The sequence below is a fragment of the Scardinius erythrophthalmus genome (assembly GCF_964197995.2).
Source record: "Scardinius erythrophthalmus genome assembly, chromosome: 16".
Classification (NCBI taxonomy): domain Eukaryota; kingdom Metazoa; phylum Chordata; class Actinopteri; order Cypriniformes; family Leuciscidae; genus Scardinius; species Scardinius erythrophthalmus.
In genome coordinates, this window is record NC_138236.1 from 18,308,350 (window position 1) to 18,325,569 (window position 17,220).

The 17,220-nt window shown below is 35.9% G+C and overlaps 4 protein-coding genes across 4 annotated transcripts; all 4 read right to left on the reverse strand.

Annotated features, from left to right (window-relative positions):
* Positions 1–1,395: 1,395 nt before the first annotated feature.
* On the reverse strand, positions 1,396–3,050 carry apoa2 (apolipoprotein A-II). Its single transcript, XM_081388835.1, has 4 exons — positions 2,914–3,050; positions 2,601–2,637; positions 1,982–2,210; positions 1,396–1,897 (listed from the first exon to the last, which is right to left on the reverse strand). The coding sequence occupies exons 2-4, from the start codon at positions 2,635–2,637 to the stop codon at positions 1,738–1,740; spliced, it is 426 nt and encodes a 141-aa protein (XP_081244961.1). The 5' UTR covers positions 2,914–3,050; the 3' UTR covers positions 1,396–1,737.
* Positions 3,051–4,064: 1,014 nt separating this feature from the next.
* Positions 4,065–5,784, reverse strand: apoc4 (apolipoprotein C-IV). Its single transcript, XM_081388616.1, has 4 exons — positions 5,611–5,784; positions 5,354–5,396; positions 5,138–5,219; positions 4,065–5,044 (listed from the first exon to the last, which is right to left on the reverse strand). Exons 2-4 carry the CDS (start codon positions 5,394–5,396, stop codon positions 4,861–4,863), a joined length of 309 nt encoding a protein of 102 aa, XP_081244742.1. The 5' UTR covers positions 5,611–5,784; the 3' UTR covers positions 4,065–4,860.
* A 1,178-nt stretch (positions 5,785–6,962) lies between these two features.
* apoc1 (apolipoprotein C-I) lies at positions 6,963–8,439 on the reverse strand. Its single transcript, XM_081387937.1, has 4 exons — positions 8,407–8,439; positions 7,727–7,795; positions 7,452–7,590; positions 6,963–7,261 (listed from the first exon to the last, which is right to left on the reverse strand). Exons 2-4 carry the CDS (start codon positions 7,779–7,781, stop codon positions 7,201–7,203), a joined length of 255 nt encoding a protein of 84 aa, XP_081244063.1. The 5' UTR covers positions 7,782–7,795; positions 8,407–8,439; the 3' UTR covers positions 6,963–7,200.
* A 5,422-nt stretch (positions 8,440–13,861) lies between these two features.
* On the reverse strand, positions 13,862–16,331 carry apoeb (apolipoprotein Eb). Its single transcript, XM_081389080.1, has 5 exons — positions 16,115–16,331; positions 15,627–15,696; positions 15,255–15,408; positions 14,841–15,128; positions 13,862–14,682 (listed from the first exon to the last, which is right to left on the reverse strand). The coding sequence occupies exons 2-5, from the start codon at positions 15,667–15,669 to the stop codon at positions 14,322–14,324; spliced, it is 846 nt and encodes a 281-aa protein (XP_081245206.1). The 5' UTR covers positions 15,670–15,696; positions 16,115–16,331; the 3' UTR covers positions 13,862–14,321.
* Positions 16,332–17,220: the final 889 nt, after the last annotated feature.

Consider the following 17,220-nt stretch of genomic DNA (forward strand, 5'->3'; position numbering starts at 1 on the left):
CTAACTGTTCCGCATTTTTCATTGAAAGCATATGTCATAATCTAGATATATTTTTAAGATGGAAGAATGCGGTTTTACAGATGCTAGAAACATGGCTTTCAAATTAAAGATTGGTATCAAAGAGCACACCCAGGTTCCTAACCGACGACGAAGACTTGACAGAGCAGCCATCAATTGTTAGACAGTATTCTAGGTTAGTACGTGCAGAGGTTTTTTGTCCAATCATTAGAAAAAAAAATTTCTTCAGAATTAAGTAATAGGAAATTACTAGTTATCCAAATGTTTGCATGTATGCATTCCGTTAATTTCTTGGCCGCGAAGAGATATAGAGCTGAGTATCATCGGCATAACAGTGAAAACTAATCCCATGCTTCCTAATAATATCTTCCAAGGGTAGCATGTACAGAGTGAACAGCAACGGTCCTAGTACTGAGCCTTGTGGTACTCCATACTGAACTAGTGATCGAGCAAAGCAGGATGAAGATGCCCCAATTTTTCTTATTTAAAAATATATATATATATATAATTTTTTTTATTTAGTACTGCCCTTCGGAAGCAACAGTACAACAGTAAAAGCAACAGTACAATTTACCTTGATTTTCAAAATCAAAAATTTTTCACCCCCTGGATCTTAATGCATTGTGTTTCCTTCTGGAGCATCAGTGAATGAACCTTTTTAAATAGTTGTATTTGAGTCCCTCAATTGTCCTCAGTGTGGAAAGATATTAAATGTGCAAAATTTCCTGGAAAACTGAGGAATTTACAGGACCTGAAGTATTTTTCTGAAGAACATTGGGCAGTTTAACTGCTCAGGACAAACAAGGGACTCAAGAACAACCATCATCGTGGATCATCCAGGTAATGACACACTATTAAGAATCGGGGTCATTTTTATAAATTCAGCTATTTTTTGTCTTGTGGACTGTATGTAAAATATCTTGATCAGGACAGTAACATGCATTTTGTATGATCCCCCTTATTTTGTTTAAATTAACATTTTGCAGATTCTGCTAGATGTATGTAAACTTTTGAGCATGATTGTATTACTATTATTCTTTTTATTAGTTGACACTAAATTTATAGAATCCAAAAGCTAAAGGTGAAAATTGTATGAAAATAGCTTTTTATCAGTGATGGACAGAATGAGTTGAGTATACAGAAGTTGCTAATTTCTATTCTGTCACACATTTCTTCTAGAGTCTAATTCTTACAGTATGTTCATGTCAGAGTGGGACTGTGGACCTTATCAGTAGTCATTACACAAGTTTTCAATGAATGTGTGAAAACTGACCTTTCAGGTGACCTTTCATACATCATGTTTACATTATTATACCTATGTTTTAGTTTTGTGCTACAGCACACATTAGTTAATCACATCCAAAACCAGGGTTTGCATTTTCCAGAATCTTTTTTTATTTCAAATGAATCTTGTTTCTTTATGAGGCACACAAAATCACATGACCGGATGTTATTTTTTTCTCTGCACTAAACAGAACAGTATCAAATACACAGATACAGTATATAGATGCAAATAAACTGTACTGACATGTTGACTGTGCTGGACAGAACAGTATCAAATACACAGATACAGTATATAGATGCAAATAAACTGCACTGACATGTTGACTGTGCTGGACACACAGCTGTCAGATCGTTTCAGATTTGGATCTATTATTGAAGCAATGAAAATGCATGTCTGCTTGGTTGAAGTAGTCAGTGTTTGATGAGCAGTGGACTCTAAGCCTCTTGAGGCAGGACGGTATCCAGCACTGGCTTGATGCTGGTGATTGCTTTGTCCAGGTGTTCGCCAACGTAGGGACGGAGGTAATGGCCATAAGCACCGAGAAGAGCCATGCGAGCTTTGTCCACCACAGGCTCCATCTCACCGGCCAGACCGCTGGAAAAAGCACACATGGATTTACTCACAGTTTCCTCACATAACGCCGTAAGAGCCATTTGACAAGTTTGAGGCCGCCCTCACCTGATAATTTTGACGGCGCTTTCCACTCTTGGGCTTTTCTTAAGTTCATCATAAATCTCCTGGGCTCTTCCTCCTGTTGGTGAGTCCTCTAGCACTGGCTGAGCTGAGTCTTTAACCTTTTCCCAAGCAGTGACAAGCCTCTTAAGGAAAACTGCTTTCAGTCCCTCATATTTCTCAACTAACTCCTTGTCAGGCTCGGGCCATTGCTGTGCCCAGACACACACCGACACTACAAGAAGAAGAAAAGACCTTGAGAATGATATAAAAGAGCACTGTGCCCACCTAAAACAGCATGCTTACCCACATTCATTGAAGAATTTCTGGTTATTATGTGTGAAAACAGAATTTGGACCAGATAAAGGTCTGCACGATTATGTGCACCTGGTAAACTGCTGTTCATCGAAACATGTCTACTGAGATGCCACTTTACAGGTAACATGTATTTATACAATACTTATTTTACTTCTTGTTTGAATAAAATCTGCTTAAAACTTCCATTAGGGTCATAATTTGGATGAGCAAATCACAATGAACAGGCCTTCTGTTCTAAAATATTTTTCTTTTGTACAGTTGTGCACCAGTTAACAAAGAGATCCGATTTTTAAGAACTAGTTTTTACCTTGGAGTGCAAGGATGAGAGCAAATGTCAGCTTCATCTAGGAGAGGAGACAGAAATTTAGACATGATATGCTTGGAATATATTTGAATATCACCCATGTATTTAAAACATGCACAAACCAAAAATTCAAATGTATAAACAGTCAAGAAAATATGTTTCAAATGCAATATGCACTCTTTTGCATTTGCGGCAAAAAAGAGAGAGATGCATTTAAATTCTTTTCAAAATAATGAGGCATTGTAAGTAGTTTATCCCCATGTTAATGCATGAATGCATGTATAAATAAGAGCATCATAGTGAAGACTCACTTTACCTTGTGCTAGTTAGATTCCTGTAGAGAGAAATAAAGGACTGGAGTCAACTGCACCAGCTGAGTCTGCAGTTATATTGTCTGCCGTCCATCCCTATATCTGCCCGACCGCTTGACCAAACAAACGTCATCACACACACACTCAATAACTCACAATCAATCACACACTCATGCTGCATGTATACACACCCACGCGAGTGGACTTACTGTTCGGGCAAACATGTACACCATGGTTTGTCCACTCAGAGTCCACTGTTCCCTGCATGTGTATTAATGAGACATGAGACTATACTTATGAAATCACTAATTAAAGACGTTAAGTGTTTAAAGATGCATTAAGGATAAATTCATACACAAGTAAATTTGATACAAAGCCGCTTTGAAAGCAAAGCAAAGCAAAACGAAAAGAAAAGAAAGAAAAGCAAAGCTTTATATATATATATACTTTTTTAATTAACGATATCCTTTCTTTTCTACCCATTATTAGAGTGATGTAAGATGTATAAACCTAGAGAGAAACATTTCACTTCAATTCAAATTTATTTGCATGGCGCCTTTCACAATACTGTTATTATAGTTTTGGGAGACCTAAAATATTTCCCTGGTTTTCCATTGACCTGCTTTGCGACCTCTTATATGTTAAAGACGCTGATGTGAGTGTTTAAAGATACATTAAGGATAAATGTATACACTTAGCAGGCACTTTCATACAAGCAGCTTCAAAAGAAGAAGAAAAGAAAAGAAAAGCTCTAAAAGAAAAGAAAGGATATGGTTAATAAAAAAAGGTAATATTTTCCAGATATTTTTTTAATCATTTGTTGGTAAATATCCCTACCCATTATATTTCAACCCATTATTAGATGTTGTGAGATGTATAAACCTAGAGAGAAACATTTTAGTTCAATTTAAATTTATTTGTATAGCGCTTTTCTCAATACTGTTGTTTTAGGATATTTCACTGGTTTTCCATTGACCCCCCTGAAACCTTTTTTTGACCGCTTTTGACCCTATCCCAGTTTCAAAAAGTCCTGCCTGTAAAGCACACATTTTATTAGTTCGTATTTCCCCGGGGTTTAAACCCAAAATCTTGGCGTTGCTAGCACCATGCTCTGTTGAGTTACATGAACACAAAGAAGAGACAAAAGAGACATTTTGTAACAGTTGCAATCATAAATTGCACATGATGGCTTTTTTAATATAAAGAAATACATATTAATATATTAAATATGTGAATAAGCTTCTCAACACAGAAGTAGGCAGTCTGAAAGGCTAAATATTTCTACATTTTTACAGTTTTTTTAGACATTCAAATAAACATTTCTCATTTTCTTACACATTTTCTTAACCTATTCAGCACTACATTTACTGATTGTGCTTGGACAGCAATTTCTTTTTTCTTTTTTTTTTTTTTTTCGCATGAGTGCCAGAATCAATATTCTTGACTTTAATGTACATAAACTAATAAGGGTTGAGCAAAGGCTGTCCAAAGGTTGTGAAAAGCTTTCAACATGCCAAATTGACAGAATCAGACCCAGTGAACTTTCCACTTTGGAACATAACGTGTCTAATCTAAAACCCGTGGACCTTTTTTTTCCCCTTCTTTTAAATTTTTTTCATTAGATTAAATATCATTATTCATTTAGCATTTTTGTCTCTCATTTTCTTCCTTAATTATTTTCCTATTTCCTACTCCATCCACAGTTTCTCATTCAAAGATTCCACAATCTATTTGTTCTGTGATATTATCCAGCACTTTTATTAATTAGGTGTTAAAAGGAAACATTCTTACAGTTTAGTTGCACTTTTTACATTTCGTCATGTTTGCATTATTGCAATGGAATGACTACATTGGTGGTATGATTCAGTGCATTAATTCCACAATATCAGTATACTTAAAACTTAAGTGAGGTTTGATCTGGAGTCTTTTTGTTCCCTAAAGGTCTGTTCTGCTTATTTATCTTGGGTTGATCTGAAGGTGGGCACTTTTCTTTTCAGTCTCTCCCAAAGGGAACTTGCACCGTCTTTAGCCCACTCTATGTAAGAGTCAGCTACAGGTTGGAGATGGTCCTCAAAGTACATGCCAAAGAAATCAGCAGCTGTGCTGCCAACATTTAGAACTTTAGTCTTTGTGTCCCTGTATCAGTCAGACACACAAACAAACACAGAAGTAAAACAACATGTCCATACTCAATTTTAGCAGTGAATAAAGAATTTGTATTCGCTGTACCTGTACAACTGCTGTGCTCTTCCAAGAAGTCCAGCATTGTCTGGAGCAGCAGAAGGCAACGGGTTTGACAATGTCAAACACACTAGGGGGCCATAGATTTACAGATTTTAAAGTAAGTTGCATGATAGATATTTCCATTGATTTTTAAATCTATATATCTTTAGTCTTTTATATCAAAAGCAGCAATAAATAAAATATATACATGCATAGACAGACCTTGCAACATCACCACCAGAACAAAGAGCACCAATCTGGACATCTGGCAGATCAATCAGAGTTAATCAATTGGTAATAATAGATTTGGTTTAGCTTACATATACATTATTACCAGTGATGTAGTGCAGGGTATACGCAGGTATACGGCGTATACCCACTTCTTGTTCAGTCGGCATTGCGTATACCCACTTCTAAATCCCCTCTGATTATTACAGTATGGTAAGTATAAAACTTAAACATATATAGTACATATGTACCTTTAGAGTTAATGTAGAAGTGGAGAAGTAGATGTAATATTTTTTTCTTCAGAAGAACTGTTTGCCAGACACACGGTTGTTTTTCTGAGGCTTTTGCGATGAGGTTGTCTTTGGTTCAGTGTTTTCTTTGAAGAGTGCTAACTTGCTCCAGCAATGCTGTATTTGTATCAATTCAGAGAAACAGATCACACCAGCTCTGAGTAGGCACTGTCTTCTGTTTACTTAGCAAAAACAAGCCTTTGTGGAGTTTGGGGTACAATTTTATATTTATAAACTTAAATAATATATAAATGTAAGTAAATAAGTAAAAATCACAATTATATGTTACATAGTATTTATATAAGTATTTATATTTATATATTTCCCAGGGTTTCGTTTGTGGGGTGTTCACTTGAAGGTGGGGTCGGGGTCCATATGGCCCTGAGCCATTTGACTATCTCCATTAATCTTACGATATTTTAATTGGTTTTGGCCAAAGAAAATGCAAGAAAGATATGGAGAATAATATGCAGTATCATTACCAGATCAGTTCAACAGCATGATGGTTATTGGTTTAGCAACGCATACAGCAACCTTCATGCTGTTGAACTCATCTGGTAACAACTACATATATAATGTATATTGTTACAATAATTTAGATTTAACAATAGTATATTGGTAGCTTTTTGGGATATATTCCTGTTAAGTGAAGATGCACAGAAAAGCCTTCCACAAAAGGTCTATATATATTAGATTATTTTATAAGCATGATTCCTGTTACCAGCTGACAGTTTTTCAATGACTGTTAGCCCATATGGAGGATGTTTCAACCTTGATCCTTTGAGGTACTGAACAGAAAAACAAGTTTACATTAGTTGCATTTAGGCCAGAGAAATTCAATAGTGGGATGTAATTCAAAGAACAGGGGTCAGTTAGTCAGTCCTCTTGACTGCTGAACTGCATGGGTTGATATTAATCATTTGAATGTAATGATCATTAACTGAGGACAAACAGTGACTTTAGCCTGATGTGGTCTGATGCTAGAAGCCCCTTGACCTATGATTTGCAACTTTGCATACTGGTTTATATAGTATATATTGATTGACCCTTTATTGATTGGTGTTATATTAATGCTATGGCATCATTTATAGTTAGTGTGTGCCTGTATATTGCTCTTTATCAGTTTATCTGCTTTTAGAAATAACTGACTAAACTACTAAAACTGATTTATAACATTATGTAGCATATTCCTGTTATGTACGTTGATACAAATATCTAAAAAGTGTATTCAAATTTATATTCACAATAATTCAATATGTCATTGTTAATATGAGCACATTTCAAATGAAACAAACACAAACTGGTTCTTTTTTCACTGTTTATTGTTTTGAAAAAAATTCAGAATGAATTTTTCCATAATATTTAACAGCATCCCACAAAATTGTAAGATACTTTACAGATTACACAAATGACAAGCAGATCATCACAGTTTGAAGTCGTTTTAAACTGTAACAAATGCACCAGTTGGCACAACAGGGTGGGGGTGATATCACATATGACAAGGTCATTACAGGGTTGCAGATATGAAGGGTATGGTCATCGTTTTTTGTTTTATTGGAAGGTTTCAGACATCTTCTGCTTCATCTTCTCAAACTGCTCACTAAACCAGCTCCTGCCAAGACAAAAGCACACATTCATGTTAGAAAAAGCCACAGAAATGTGATGCAGCTTCTATGCCAGTACAAATACAACATGACCATTTTAATAATGCTTTTTATAAATAAATATAACATGTAAAGTTGAGTTACATTTTATATATAAAAAAAATAAATAAATTAAATTATGAATTATAATGATCTTACTTGGTTTTAGTAGCAAACTCGCTCTGATCCAACTGTTGAAAGGTGGTCTTGGTCTTCTCTGTCAGGTCCTCTGCAATCGCCTTCACCTGGGTCTGGAAAGTTTCGAAACGCTGCTCCAGTGTTGGCTCATCCTGGGCCTCTGTTTGAATTTCAGGTAAACGTTGTAAATGCATAAATCTCATTTGAACTGATGTGAAATAGCATTATATATACTAAGAACTGATGTTTAATATGTCTTGAGAATATTTCATCTTAAAAATCAGATGGACAATTACCTGTGTGTACAGCAAGTACAAGCATCAGCACGGCTGCAGCCAGGTACAGTTTCATCTTTTCAGTCTTTTCTGTAACACACAGAAAAAAAAAGAAAAAAAAAAACGAGTTTAGAGAGCCACCGATTACGGACAGTGGTCATTTCGACCGATTAAGATACAATTATTTGATTAATACGTCACAAATTGTCACAACAGTGCGTAGACGTTTTTTTTTCTCCTGTTTGTTATTAGGTAGGCCTACTTCGTAACTGTTTTAAGCGAAATATATTTTATATAATGATATATTTCAATTTTAAAGAACCATCTGCTTCAACGAGAAGAGTTCAAATAACCTATATGATAATGTATGTGCTGAATAGCCTACACGAAGACGTTCGCTTTTGGAAACCAATGCAAATGAAGATACAAAACAATACTAAATAAATAATTTAAAAAATATGCTTATTCTAATGCTTGTTTTTCCATATTTTCAAAGCATTGTAATTGTTAAGCTGTAGCTGCTGAATGTACAGATGCTGACAAGCAATGACGCCTAGATGTCGCCAATATACTATTTACCTAAGGTAAGAAAAGAACGTCTGTTCTATTGCTCCACTGAAAAGCTCGGTAGATTCGCTCCTTACTCTGTTTAAAAGTTTGGAAAGTTATCACGAGAATAAATTTAATGTAAATTGTCATACCTTGCTTGTAGTCCTCAAGAGAATGGGGTTGAAATTGTGATGACCCACCGATGGCTTGGTCCTTTATAGCTGGACTGAGCTGACGTAGTGTGATAACGCTACCTCTGACCTATCAAGACCTCCTGTGGTCATTCACTCTTCCCGTAGGCCTACATCTCTGTTGTTCTTCTTTCTGTTTTGCCATGGCTTAAATGGCTTTAGTTAACATCTTGTTACAAAACAGTAGGCATTTTCTTTATACTCTGGTGCACAGTCACTGGATGGTACAACGCTAATTCATTATAAGGGATTTTACAATAGCTTACATGCTCTTCTCAACACTTACATACTTTCTAAACTCTTCTGAAAGTCAAAACAACAGTGTCTGTGGACTATAAATTCATAAATCTTTCCTCAGTCAAATTCCTCTAGCAATCCTCAGTGTCTACTGCCCCATTTTGCACAAAACTTTTATGCTCAAAAAATAACATTTACCTAAAATAGTATTGTGCTTCATTGGCAAAGTCATTATTTATTGAATATACAAGATTTAAAAAAAGGATCTAAAACTTTAGTTCCCATTGTAGCTGAGAGCAGTTTTGATATTGATTTCAGTACTATTTAAAGTGGTCAATAATGGTCACGCTATGCTGTTGTATGTGGCTAAAACTGGAACTAATGCTTGGAAGAACCTCATATCTGTAATAGAGAATGCGCCATGTCTTTGTGTCTATATGGAGGCCTTGAACCAGAGAGGAAGTGGGCAAAATGCCAACATTTGGGAAATGCAAATAGATAGCATGTCACGTCATGCTAAGATGGCATATTTTCACCATCCACTTTGCTGTCAATTCCTTTCACCCTAAGAAAGTAATAAAATATGACTGTCCATATGATGATTTATCTTTCTGGACACGCTGGATGTCTGAACATCTGTAAAGAGATTCTTCCTGACTGTAAAGCAAAGATAATGCTGTAATCTTAGCCTTAGTTGTTTATCAGCAATTAAAAGCATACGTCTTCTTACAGTGTGTTTTGGACACACTGATTTACTCCACGGCTCTTTAACCATTTAGCCACATCATAACATGAGACAGAGAGACTGAATTTGGACTAAAGTAAATTGAAGTGGTTTATCTCAGTGTAGTTGCATAACCCTTGCTTCATACCTATGGCATAACAAAGACGCAGGATAGCCTGCTTTAAAACCACCTTTGGAATTTAGGTCAGCAAGATGATTAGATCTCTAGTCAACTTTATTGACCGAGTGTCATGCACTAGCCTTCTTAATTGCATTAAATAAAGTAATGCATGTTCCGTGCTGCTATAGAGTATTTATGTCATATACTGTGCTTAAATGCCCAAACACATCACCTTATATGCCAAGTTTTACTTAATTTTCATTAAGATACAGGTCTGGAAATGTATCTATTTATTTATTTACTTATACTTACTGTAAAATATAGACACATGTACATAAATTAAAACCATTTAGGTTTGTATGATTTTTTTGTTGTTGATAAAAAATACTTTTATTTGGGATGCATTAAATTAGTCAAAAGTGACAGTTAAATCCAAATTGTTGGAAAAAAAACATAAATGCTGTTATTTTTTACTTTATATTAATCAAATCATCCTTAAAAATATGTATTAGTTTGCAGTTTCCAAAAATATTAAATAATATTTCAACATTTACAATAATAAGAATGTTTTATGAATATTATAATCATTTCTGAAAGATCACGTGACACTGAAGACTGGAGTAATGACTGCTGCAGTATAATTACTGTGGAATCATTTTGTTAAATATATTACAATAGAAAATATATTTTATGTATGTTAATATTGAACTTTTTATATATAAATATGTAACAATTTAACTGTATTAATATTCCCCCTTTATTACAGTTTTTACTGTATTTTTGATTAAATAAATGACTTTTTTCAAAAACATTAAAATATCTTAAATTATTAATTTCACTTAATATGTTAGCATTTATTATAATAGTATTATTTTTTTTATTTTAAGTTCCCAAGCCAAGTCAGAATCTTGCACCGTAGATCTTAAATCTGTCCTGAAAAACTGTCCCCATAAGGTCCAAATTTACTGGTATTATTTTCCTTGCAGGGAAGTTTGGTCCCCATAACGTTGGGAATACCAGGTACACACACACACACACACACACACACAAACTCATTAGTTCTTGATGAGCGATGACCAATGAACTATGTATTTTTTATTCTCTTGGTCAAGAAGATATCTCTGCCCTTTTATTGATTTTTTTTCTCTCTTTTTTTTGCGAAATAACAGGCTTTCTTGTACTATGGTACATCTATTTAAAGACTCGATCGTGATAGAAAATGCTGACGGAGAAAAGTGTTCAAAGTGCTCAAGTGCAGCATGCAAAGTGTTGAAAGCGTCTAGACTCAAAAAAGGGGAAGTGAGGCTCTGTGGAAAATGAGGACATAATGTTTATGCGGGATCACACCAAGAAGCAGTGATCTGCAGTTACCTCTGCTGACATCTGATCAGTCATATAGTCTAGGTGGGTGAGGGGGACTTAAAGTGGTTCTTTTGTTAGTTATCTGCAATCTTTGCTGCACCTTTTAGACCAAAGCCATTCAGACAATCCTGCTAACCGCTTACAGCTTTCCTTGTCATGCATGCATGCATAATTTGCCACTTCTTTTTCTTTGTTTCACATGTTCGATGGACCATAGTCTTTCATTTAATGTGAGAATAGAAGGACTCATCCTAGTGTCTATAGTCGGCGACATGCTGTGCCATCTAAGGTTCATTGTTTGACCTTTGAGACAAAAGATGTGTTTCAGAGCTAGTAATTCTTCGTTTGTAAAAGATTGCATAAAAGTGCAATGTGACTTTGTTTGCTAATGACATGAAATGTTAGCTCTTCAAAAACGTTGTACAAACCTGATTTTTTGTTGTTGTTGTTGTTGTTGTTGTTATATATTAAAAAAAAATATTAAGTAGGTGTTTCTAATATACAGGAACAGGCCTGGGCTGGGTTTTTATTTTGTGTTTTTTTTTTTTTCTGCCAGACCAGCTGCATGATTAAAAGCTAAAATCTTCAGATCGAGACACAGTTTGCTACTGAAAAGGAATGTTGTGGTATCTCTCTTTCACCATAAGCTAACTAGCAAATCCATCCATCTATAGAGAAGAAAGGGACTCTTTTTCCTTGGAAAACAGGGAGTAACCAGGATTACGACATATCTTTTCAGGAGTGATGCTCAATAACCTGGTTATGTAATATTTTCTTTCTTAGTATTATCTTTTTTAGTATTTTATTAGCTACACGGACTTGAACAAATTAAGAAATTGGAAACAGCAATAACAAAAGTAGGTTACAAAGACTATGATGATATAAATAATAATTAAAAAAAATAATAAAAAAGAGAGAGTGAAATGAAAGGTGGAATCTTCTGGTAAAATGTACATCCAACTACGAGACAGATGAAACTGTTTGTTTGGTAGTGCATTGTTTGCAGTCTCAATGCATTTGTTGTTGTGGTGTGTGTTGCTTATCCAGATGTGAGTACAAGATAGCAGAGATTAAAAAGGAAAAACAAAGACAGTGAACATAACCAGGGGCACAGCATGTTCCTTTATGCTGCAGTCCCGCAGGCAAATAAATGGAATTTGGCAACAGATCTCAACATGTCTTTCTTGAGATTCACAACAGCAGGAGAGAGAGATAGAGACAGGGAGAGAGAGGAGAACGAAACAGGATAGCGGTTTGAGAACAGACCCTTTGATCATGAGACAATCAAAGCTGAGAAACATGGATCTGAGAGTAAAAAGATCTGTGCATCAAGAGTTTGAGGAGAGAGTTTACTAGAAAAGACAGAAAAGGTGGATCCGTTTTAAAAGGTGACAGGAAGTGTTTATAATGTTGTTGTTTTTTCATAAAGCATAATGCAAAACAAAGGTTCCTGTCAATGCAAGTCGTTGTGAAAAGTAAAATGTGCATGTAAGCTGTTTTGGCCAGTGGATAGTTTGTTGTGTTTTTCTTGTAAATGAACAACAGCGAAAATTCTTCTGATTAGGCCTGCCAAATTCCATATTCTAGTTTACCTTTGTCTTTAGAGTTGTGTTCACTATTTAACCCATATCTACACACACACACTCACACAATATGAAAAAAAATTGGTTTTATTTGGACCTAATTGATAATAATGTATTTAAATGTATTTAAAAATCCAACATTAAAAGACCTTTCCTTGAACTCCAGAACTGAGGAATGGTTTAAATCTCCGATTACTGGAGAAGGAAAGGTGTGACCAGTAGATTGATCTTGCCCACACAAGTCCTATTGAAAATGCAGGAGGCGGCAGAGAGATGCGTGACAGTGAGCTGAAGGTAAAAATGAGGGAATAAGGGGGTGAATAGAATCTTAAGTTTACAGCGTTATTGCAAACACCGATAAAAAGTGGAGCAGTCAAGTCTAAACATACAAACACTGAAATGTGAGATCATGCTAAATGCTAACTGCTTTTTGCAGTATATGTATGTGTTGTTCTCTGACTTTTATTACAGGCTTAGGCCTATATTAAAAGGCCATGTATGTGTTGTTCTCTGACTTTTATTACAAGCCTAGGCCTATATTAATAGTTGTGTGTGACAGTGCATGTTTTAGCCAGACTGATTTCTTAGCCTGTTATTAAGAGGATAATTCAGATTATGGGCCAGAAATATACTGCAAAACAACCTGAATACTTTTGGCTCCAGCACTACCTTTTTTTTTCTTTTTCTTTTCTTTTTTTTTTCTGGGGTACCGTTCAAAAGATAATTGAGACTTTTTATCTAATAGTTGCAAGTTTACATCTCACAATTTCGGAGAAAAAAAGTCTTAATTGTGAATTATAAAGTCAGAATTGTGAATTATAAAGTCAGAATTGTGAGATAAAAAGTCACCATTGCCTTTTTTATTTTGTGGTGGAAACAAGCTTCCAGTTTTATGTTCACCAAGGCTGCAGTAAAAACAGCAATATTGTGACATAAATGTAGGTTCTATTTTAATATATTTTTTAAAATGTAATCTATACTTGTGATGGAATTTTCAGCATTATTACTCCAGTCTTCAGTGTCACATGATCCTTCAGAAATCATTCTAATATGCTGATTTGGTGCTTAAGAAACATTTCTTCTTATTATCAATGTTAAAAACAGTTGTGTTGCTTAATATTTTTTGTGGAAAAAGTTATATATTTTTCATGATTTTTTGATGAACATTAAGAACAGCATTTATTTGAAATAGACATTTTTGTAAAATTATAAATGTCTTTACTGTCACTTCGTTCAATTTAATGCATCCTTGCTGAATAAAAGTTAAAATTTCGTTAAAAGTGTTTTTTTTTTTTTTTTTTTTTTTCTAGTGTTTGGGATGTGTGTGGGATTGTTAAAATGAGTTTGGTGGGAACTGGGAACAGAAATAAGAATCAAATGAGAAACTAGTTGTGTAGTAGGACGCACATTTATTGCAAACAAATTCAAGCACAGGAGTGCACAAACATGAAGTAAAGGAGCAAAATAATGCTATCTTTGCATATATTCTGATTTAGTTCAGCAGATGAAGGCACTTTTGAATTTTATTTTGAATGGTGCCAGGTTGGCCCCACATACTAGAAAAAAATCTCTTAGATAACTTCCATGACAAGTTGATTGATCTCTCTATAAAGACTCTGCTATAAAGACATTATGGAAAGTATATCCTCAGACAGTGGGTTAATACTGAGAAAGTAAACATGGTGAGTACATGGTATTCTTTTGTCCAATAATGGACAGTGCTAGTCCAGTCAAGTCCAGTTCTTAACCACTTATCAACCTCTCACATAATGAAAAAAGCACATTTCAGTAACACAAAACCTCCCTTCTTGTTTCTGTTAGGTGTTAACACTAGATAAGTGTGGAGCTCTTAAGCTTGAGTGGGAAGAGCTGCTGAGGCCTCCTTGATCTTGTCAATGACAATCTGCAGCTGCTCACGGATCTTCTCGGAGTAGGGGGCGAGGAGGCTGGTCAGCTCATCCATGCGGCCTTCTAGGGAGGTGCGCAGTTCCTCTGCGGTCTTTTCCAGCTTCTCCTTCAGAGCTCCAGCCTGGACCTCCAACTGCTCGCTCATCTCCTGCGCCTGGGACTTCATCAGCTCATTAATGGCACCCAATTTCTGGCTGGCACCATCCTGAGCCTGGGTGAGGTATGGCTCTAAACGGTCCTTCACGGCATCAGCGTTTTGGGAAACACGAGACTGCAGCTCACCCATGTAGGTTGCCACAGTGCTGTAGGGAATGAAAGTGAAGATTGAATATTTTTAAAAATTACCCATGTTTTCATTAGTAAAATGCTTTATCCACATTTTTTTTTTTTTTTTTGCATTTGACCCAAGTAGTCCCACTTGCAATTCTTTCAGACCACCTGAAAGAGCATCCAGACTTACGTGCGGATCTCCTCGGTGTCTTTGTTCAGGCGTTTCTTTAGTTTGCGTGTGTATGTGTTGACACGGGCTTTCACATCATCTGCGTTCTGCTCCACCATGGTCTTCAGCTCTTGCATGTACTGAGTGGAACGTTCCTTGGCATCGGTCATGTCAGTTTGCAGTTTGCCAGCCAGAAGCTGGAGGTCTTTGGTCAGCTGACCAGCAGCGTCAGAGGCGTATGGAGCCAGCTGGGTTTGAAGATTTTCACTGTATGAGCCTAGCTCAGTCATGGTGTCATCAATTAGGGTACTGGAAAACAAACAAACCAAAAACACTGGTCACATACAATGCTTCAGCAGCACATATGCTATTTGATAATGTAAGGATGAGTATGATGGGGCTGTAGATAGATGTTAAAATGGCTGCTGAACTTACTCAAGCTCTCTGCTGAGTTGGGAGTCCTTGATGTTCAGCATCACACCATTAGCATGTGTGTTGAGTTCGGACACATGCTGCCAGAAGCGGTCCACCATCTCCTCCCACCTGGGTTGAGGAGCATCAGCCTGGAACAGGCTACGAGCATGGCAGCCTACAAGGGGTGTGAAGAGACTGTTAACTTTATGCCATATTAAGTTATTCACAAATGAGAGAGCTAGATAATTTACAGTGATTACAAAGCTTAGCATATAACATTTATGTGATGTAGTAGTTGATAAGATGAACTATAAAACATTTAATTGTGAACTGATATTCAAAACAGATAGAAAAACTAAACCATGAGTGAATGGAGATTTTATTTTCCCATACCAGTAAAAACTGCCAGAGCAAAGATAACCACCAGAGACCTCATTTTGATGGACAGACAAGTAAGTTACTCCTGAGGAAAGATCAACACAGAAAAAAAAATCGATATCTTAAACCACTGGCACAAAAAAATGCAAGATCTTTAAAGAGAAACAAATCAGATCAACGTCAACAGTAAGTATAAACTTTGGAAATTGGAACTTTAAACTTATTAATTATCATGTAAGCTATTGAACAATTTGAATCCAAACAGTATTCTTTAAAAGCTCCTTCTAAAAATGCACACAAAACAAAACCGCATCTGAAGATACGAGTATGCATGCAGGATTTGCTTCACTGATACGCGTTCAATACTCAGTGACCGTTAACTGTAAGTTTAGTAGGCTGGCTAAGCAATAGTTTTACTGACAAACTGGTTATCCAGTATAACCAAACAGTTAGGTAAAAAGTTGTTGAGCCTACTTCATTAGTGAAGAGCGAGCACTACTCACCTGAGAAGTGTGATTTTCCTCCGTGAAGACGGAGTGGGACTGTTAGGTCTTTTATACCGTCCCGGGACGCACCCGCTGCCTTCACAATCGCTGCCACGTGATTTCGCCTTTGTTCGGCGCTCGCGCATCATCCCACGCGTCACAGACTGTCGAAGTCCGCATCTTTTCGAACCAGGTGGAGATATATTGCGCAATTTTTTTTTTTTTTTTTTTTTGAAAATCTTAAGGGCACATTTCCTTTTTATATCTTGTTCGGGAATTGCTCATGTATGGTCTGCTTATTACAGCAACTTTGCGTCCCTTATTTAGTGTAGCCTCTGTTAAATATCCAGATATTTAAAAAGAATATCGTTGGCAGTATACCTTGAATGCAAAATCTTCATAATTGTCTTTAATAACAGGTATTTAATAATATGAATATATTTTTTTCTTTTTTGTTTAATTATTTAGTTTCAGTATTGCTGCGTGGATAAAAATCGAAGTTTTTGTCCTCAAACGGAGTTTATAAAGTCAAACAACTGTAAATGTTCCATGCTGGACATATTCCTCGTGCTTAAAGAGACAATTTAGCCTAAAGGTAAAGTTTTCTTGCAGGCGCCAACATTGATGCTCGCACGTATACTGCAAATCAACATGGATGAGCCTATTTGCATTTCTATAGAGACCTATTGGCCATAGGCTATACTATTGCTCACTTCACACATTCGGATTGGCATTCATATGAGCAACGGCAATGGTGGTAACAACAACAGTACATTTTATATAAGGAAAAACAAATGTTTCTTTATAACATCTGCCTTCCTTGTAATTTTAGTTACAATATATAGGCTAGTTATTTTATGATGTTATGGTGTAATAGCCTATGTAGGCAAGTGATGTCATAAATTTCAAACTACTGCTGATTGCAGCCCGTTTGATCACAATGCCCTTCCACGTCTGAATGGCATAGTGTTTATCTTAAAAGATAAGACATTCCTTAGTATTCTCTGTAAAGAGTTAATATAATGTATAGCCTACAGCCCTTTATTTTTTTCAGCGGTTCTATTCCGAACATAACACCACCCAACATGATTGTGTTTTTTATAAAACTAATCTTTTTTCCGGGC

Bases quoted from the DNA above. Each gene is read 5' to 3' on its own strand.
- apoa2 (XM_081388835.1), bottom strand. From the start codon at position 2,637: ATGAAGCTGACATTTGCTCTCATCCTTGCACTCCAAG. The intron at 2,211-2,600 runs GTAAAAACTAGT...TTCTTCTTGTAG, and splicing joins TCTCATCCTTGCACTCCAAG to TGTCGGTGTGTGTCTGGGCA. The intron at 1,898-1,981 runs GTGAGGGCGGCC...TGCTTTTTCCAG, and splicing joins AGCGCCGTCAAAATTATCAG to CGGTCTGGCCGGTGAGATGG.
- apoc4 (XM_081388616.1), bottom strand. From the start codon at position 5,396: ATGTCCAGATTGGTGCTCTTTGTTCTGGTGGTGATGTTGCAAG. The intron at 5,220-5,353 runs GTCTGTCTATGC...ATGGCCCCCTAG, and splicing joins TCTGGTGGTGATGTTGCAAG to TGTGTTTGACATTGTCAAAC. The intron at 5,045-5,137 runs GTACAGCGAATA...TGACTGATACAG, and splicing joins AGAGCACAGCAGTTGTACAG to GGACACAAAGACTAAAGTTC.
- apoc1 (XM_081387937.1), bottom strand. From the start codon at position 7,781: ATGAAACTGTACCTGGCTGCAGCCGTGCTGATGCTTGTACTTGCTGTA. The intron at 7,591-7,726 runs GTAATTGTCCAT...AAATTCAAACAG, and splicing joins TGTACTTGCTGTACACACAG to AGGCCCAGGATGAGCCAACA. The intron at 7,262-7,451 runs GTAAGATCATTA...TTGTCTTGGCAG, and splicing joins GAGTTTGCTACTAAAACCAA to GAGCTGGTTTAGTGAGCAGT.
- apoeb (XM_081389080.1), bottom strand. From the start codon at position 15,669: ATGAGGTCTCTGGTGGTTATCTTTGCTCTGGCAGTTTTTACTG. The intron at 15,129-15,254 runs GTAAGTTCAGCA...TTTGTTTTCCAG, and splicing joins CAACTCAGCAGAGAGCTTGA to TACCCTAATTGATGACACCA. The intron at 14,683-14,840 runs GTAAGTCTGGAT...CATTCCCTACAG, and splicing joins GACACCGAGGAGATCCGCAC to CACTGTGGCAACCTACATGG.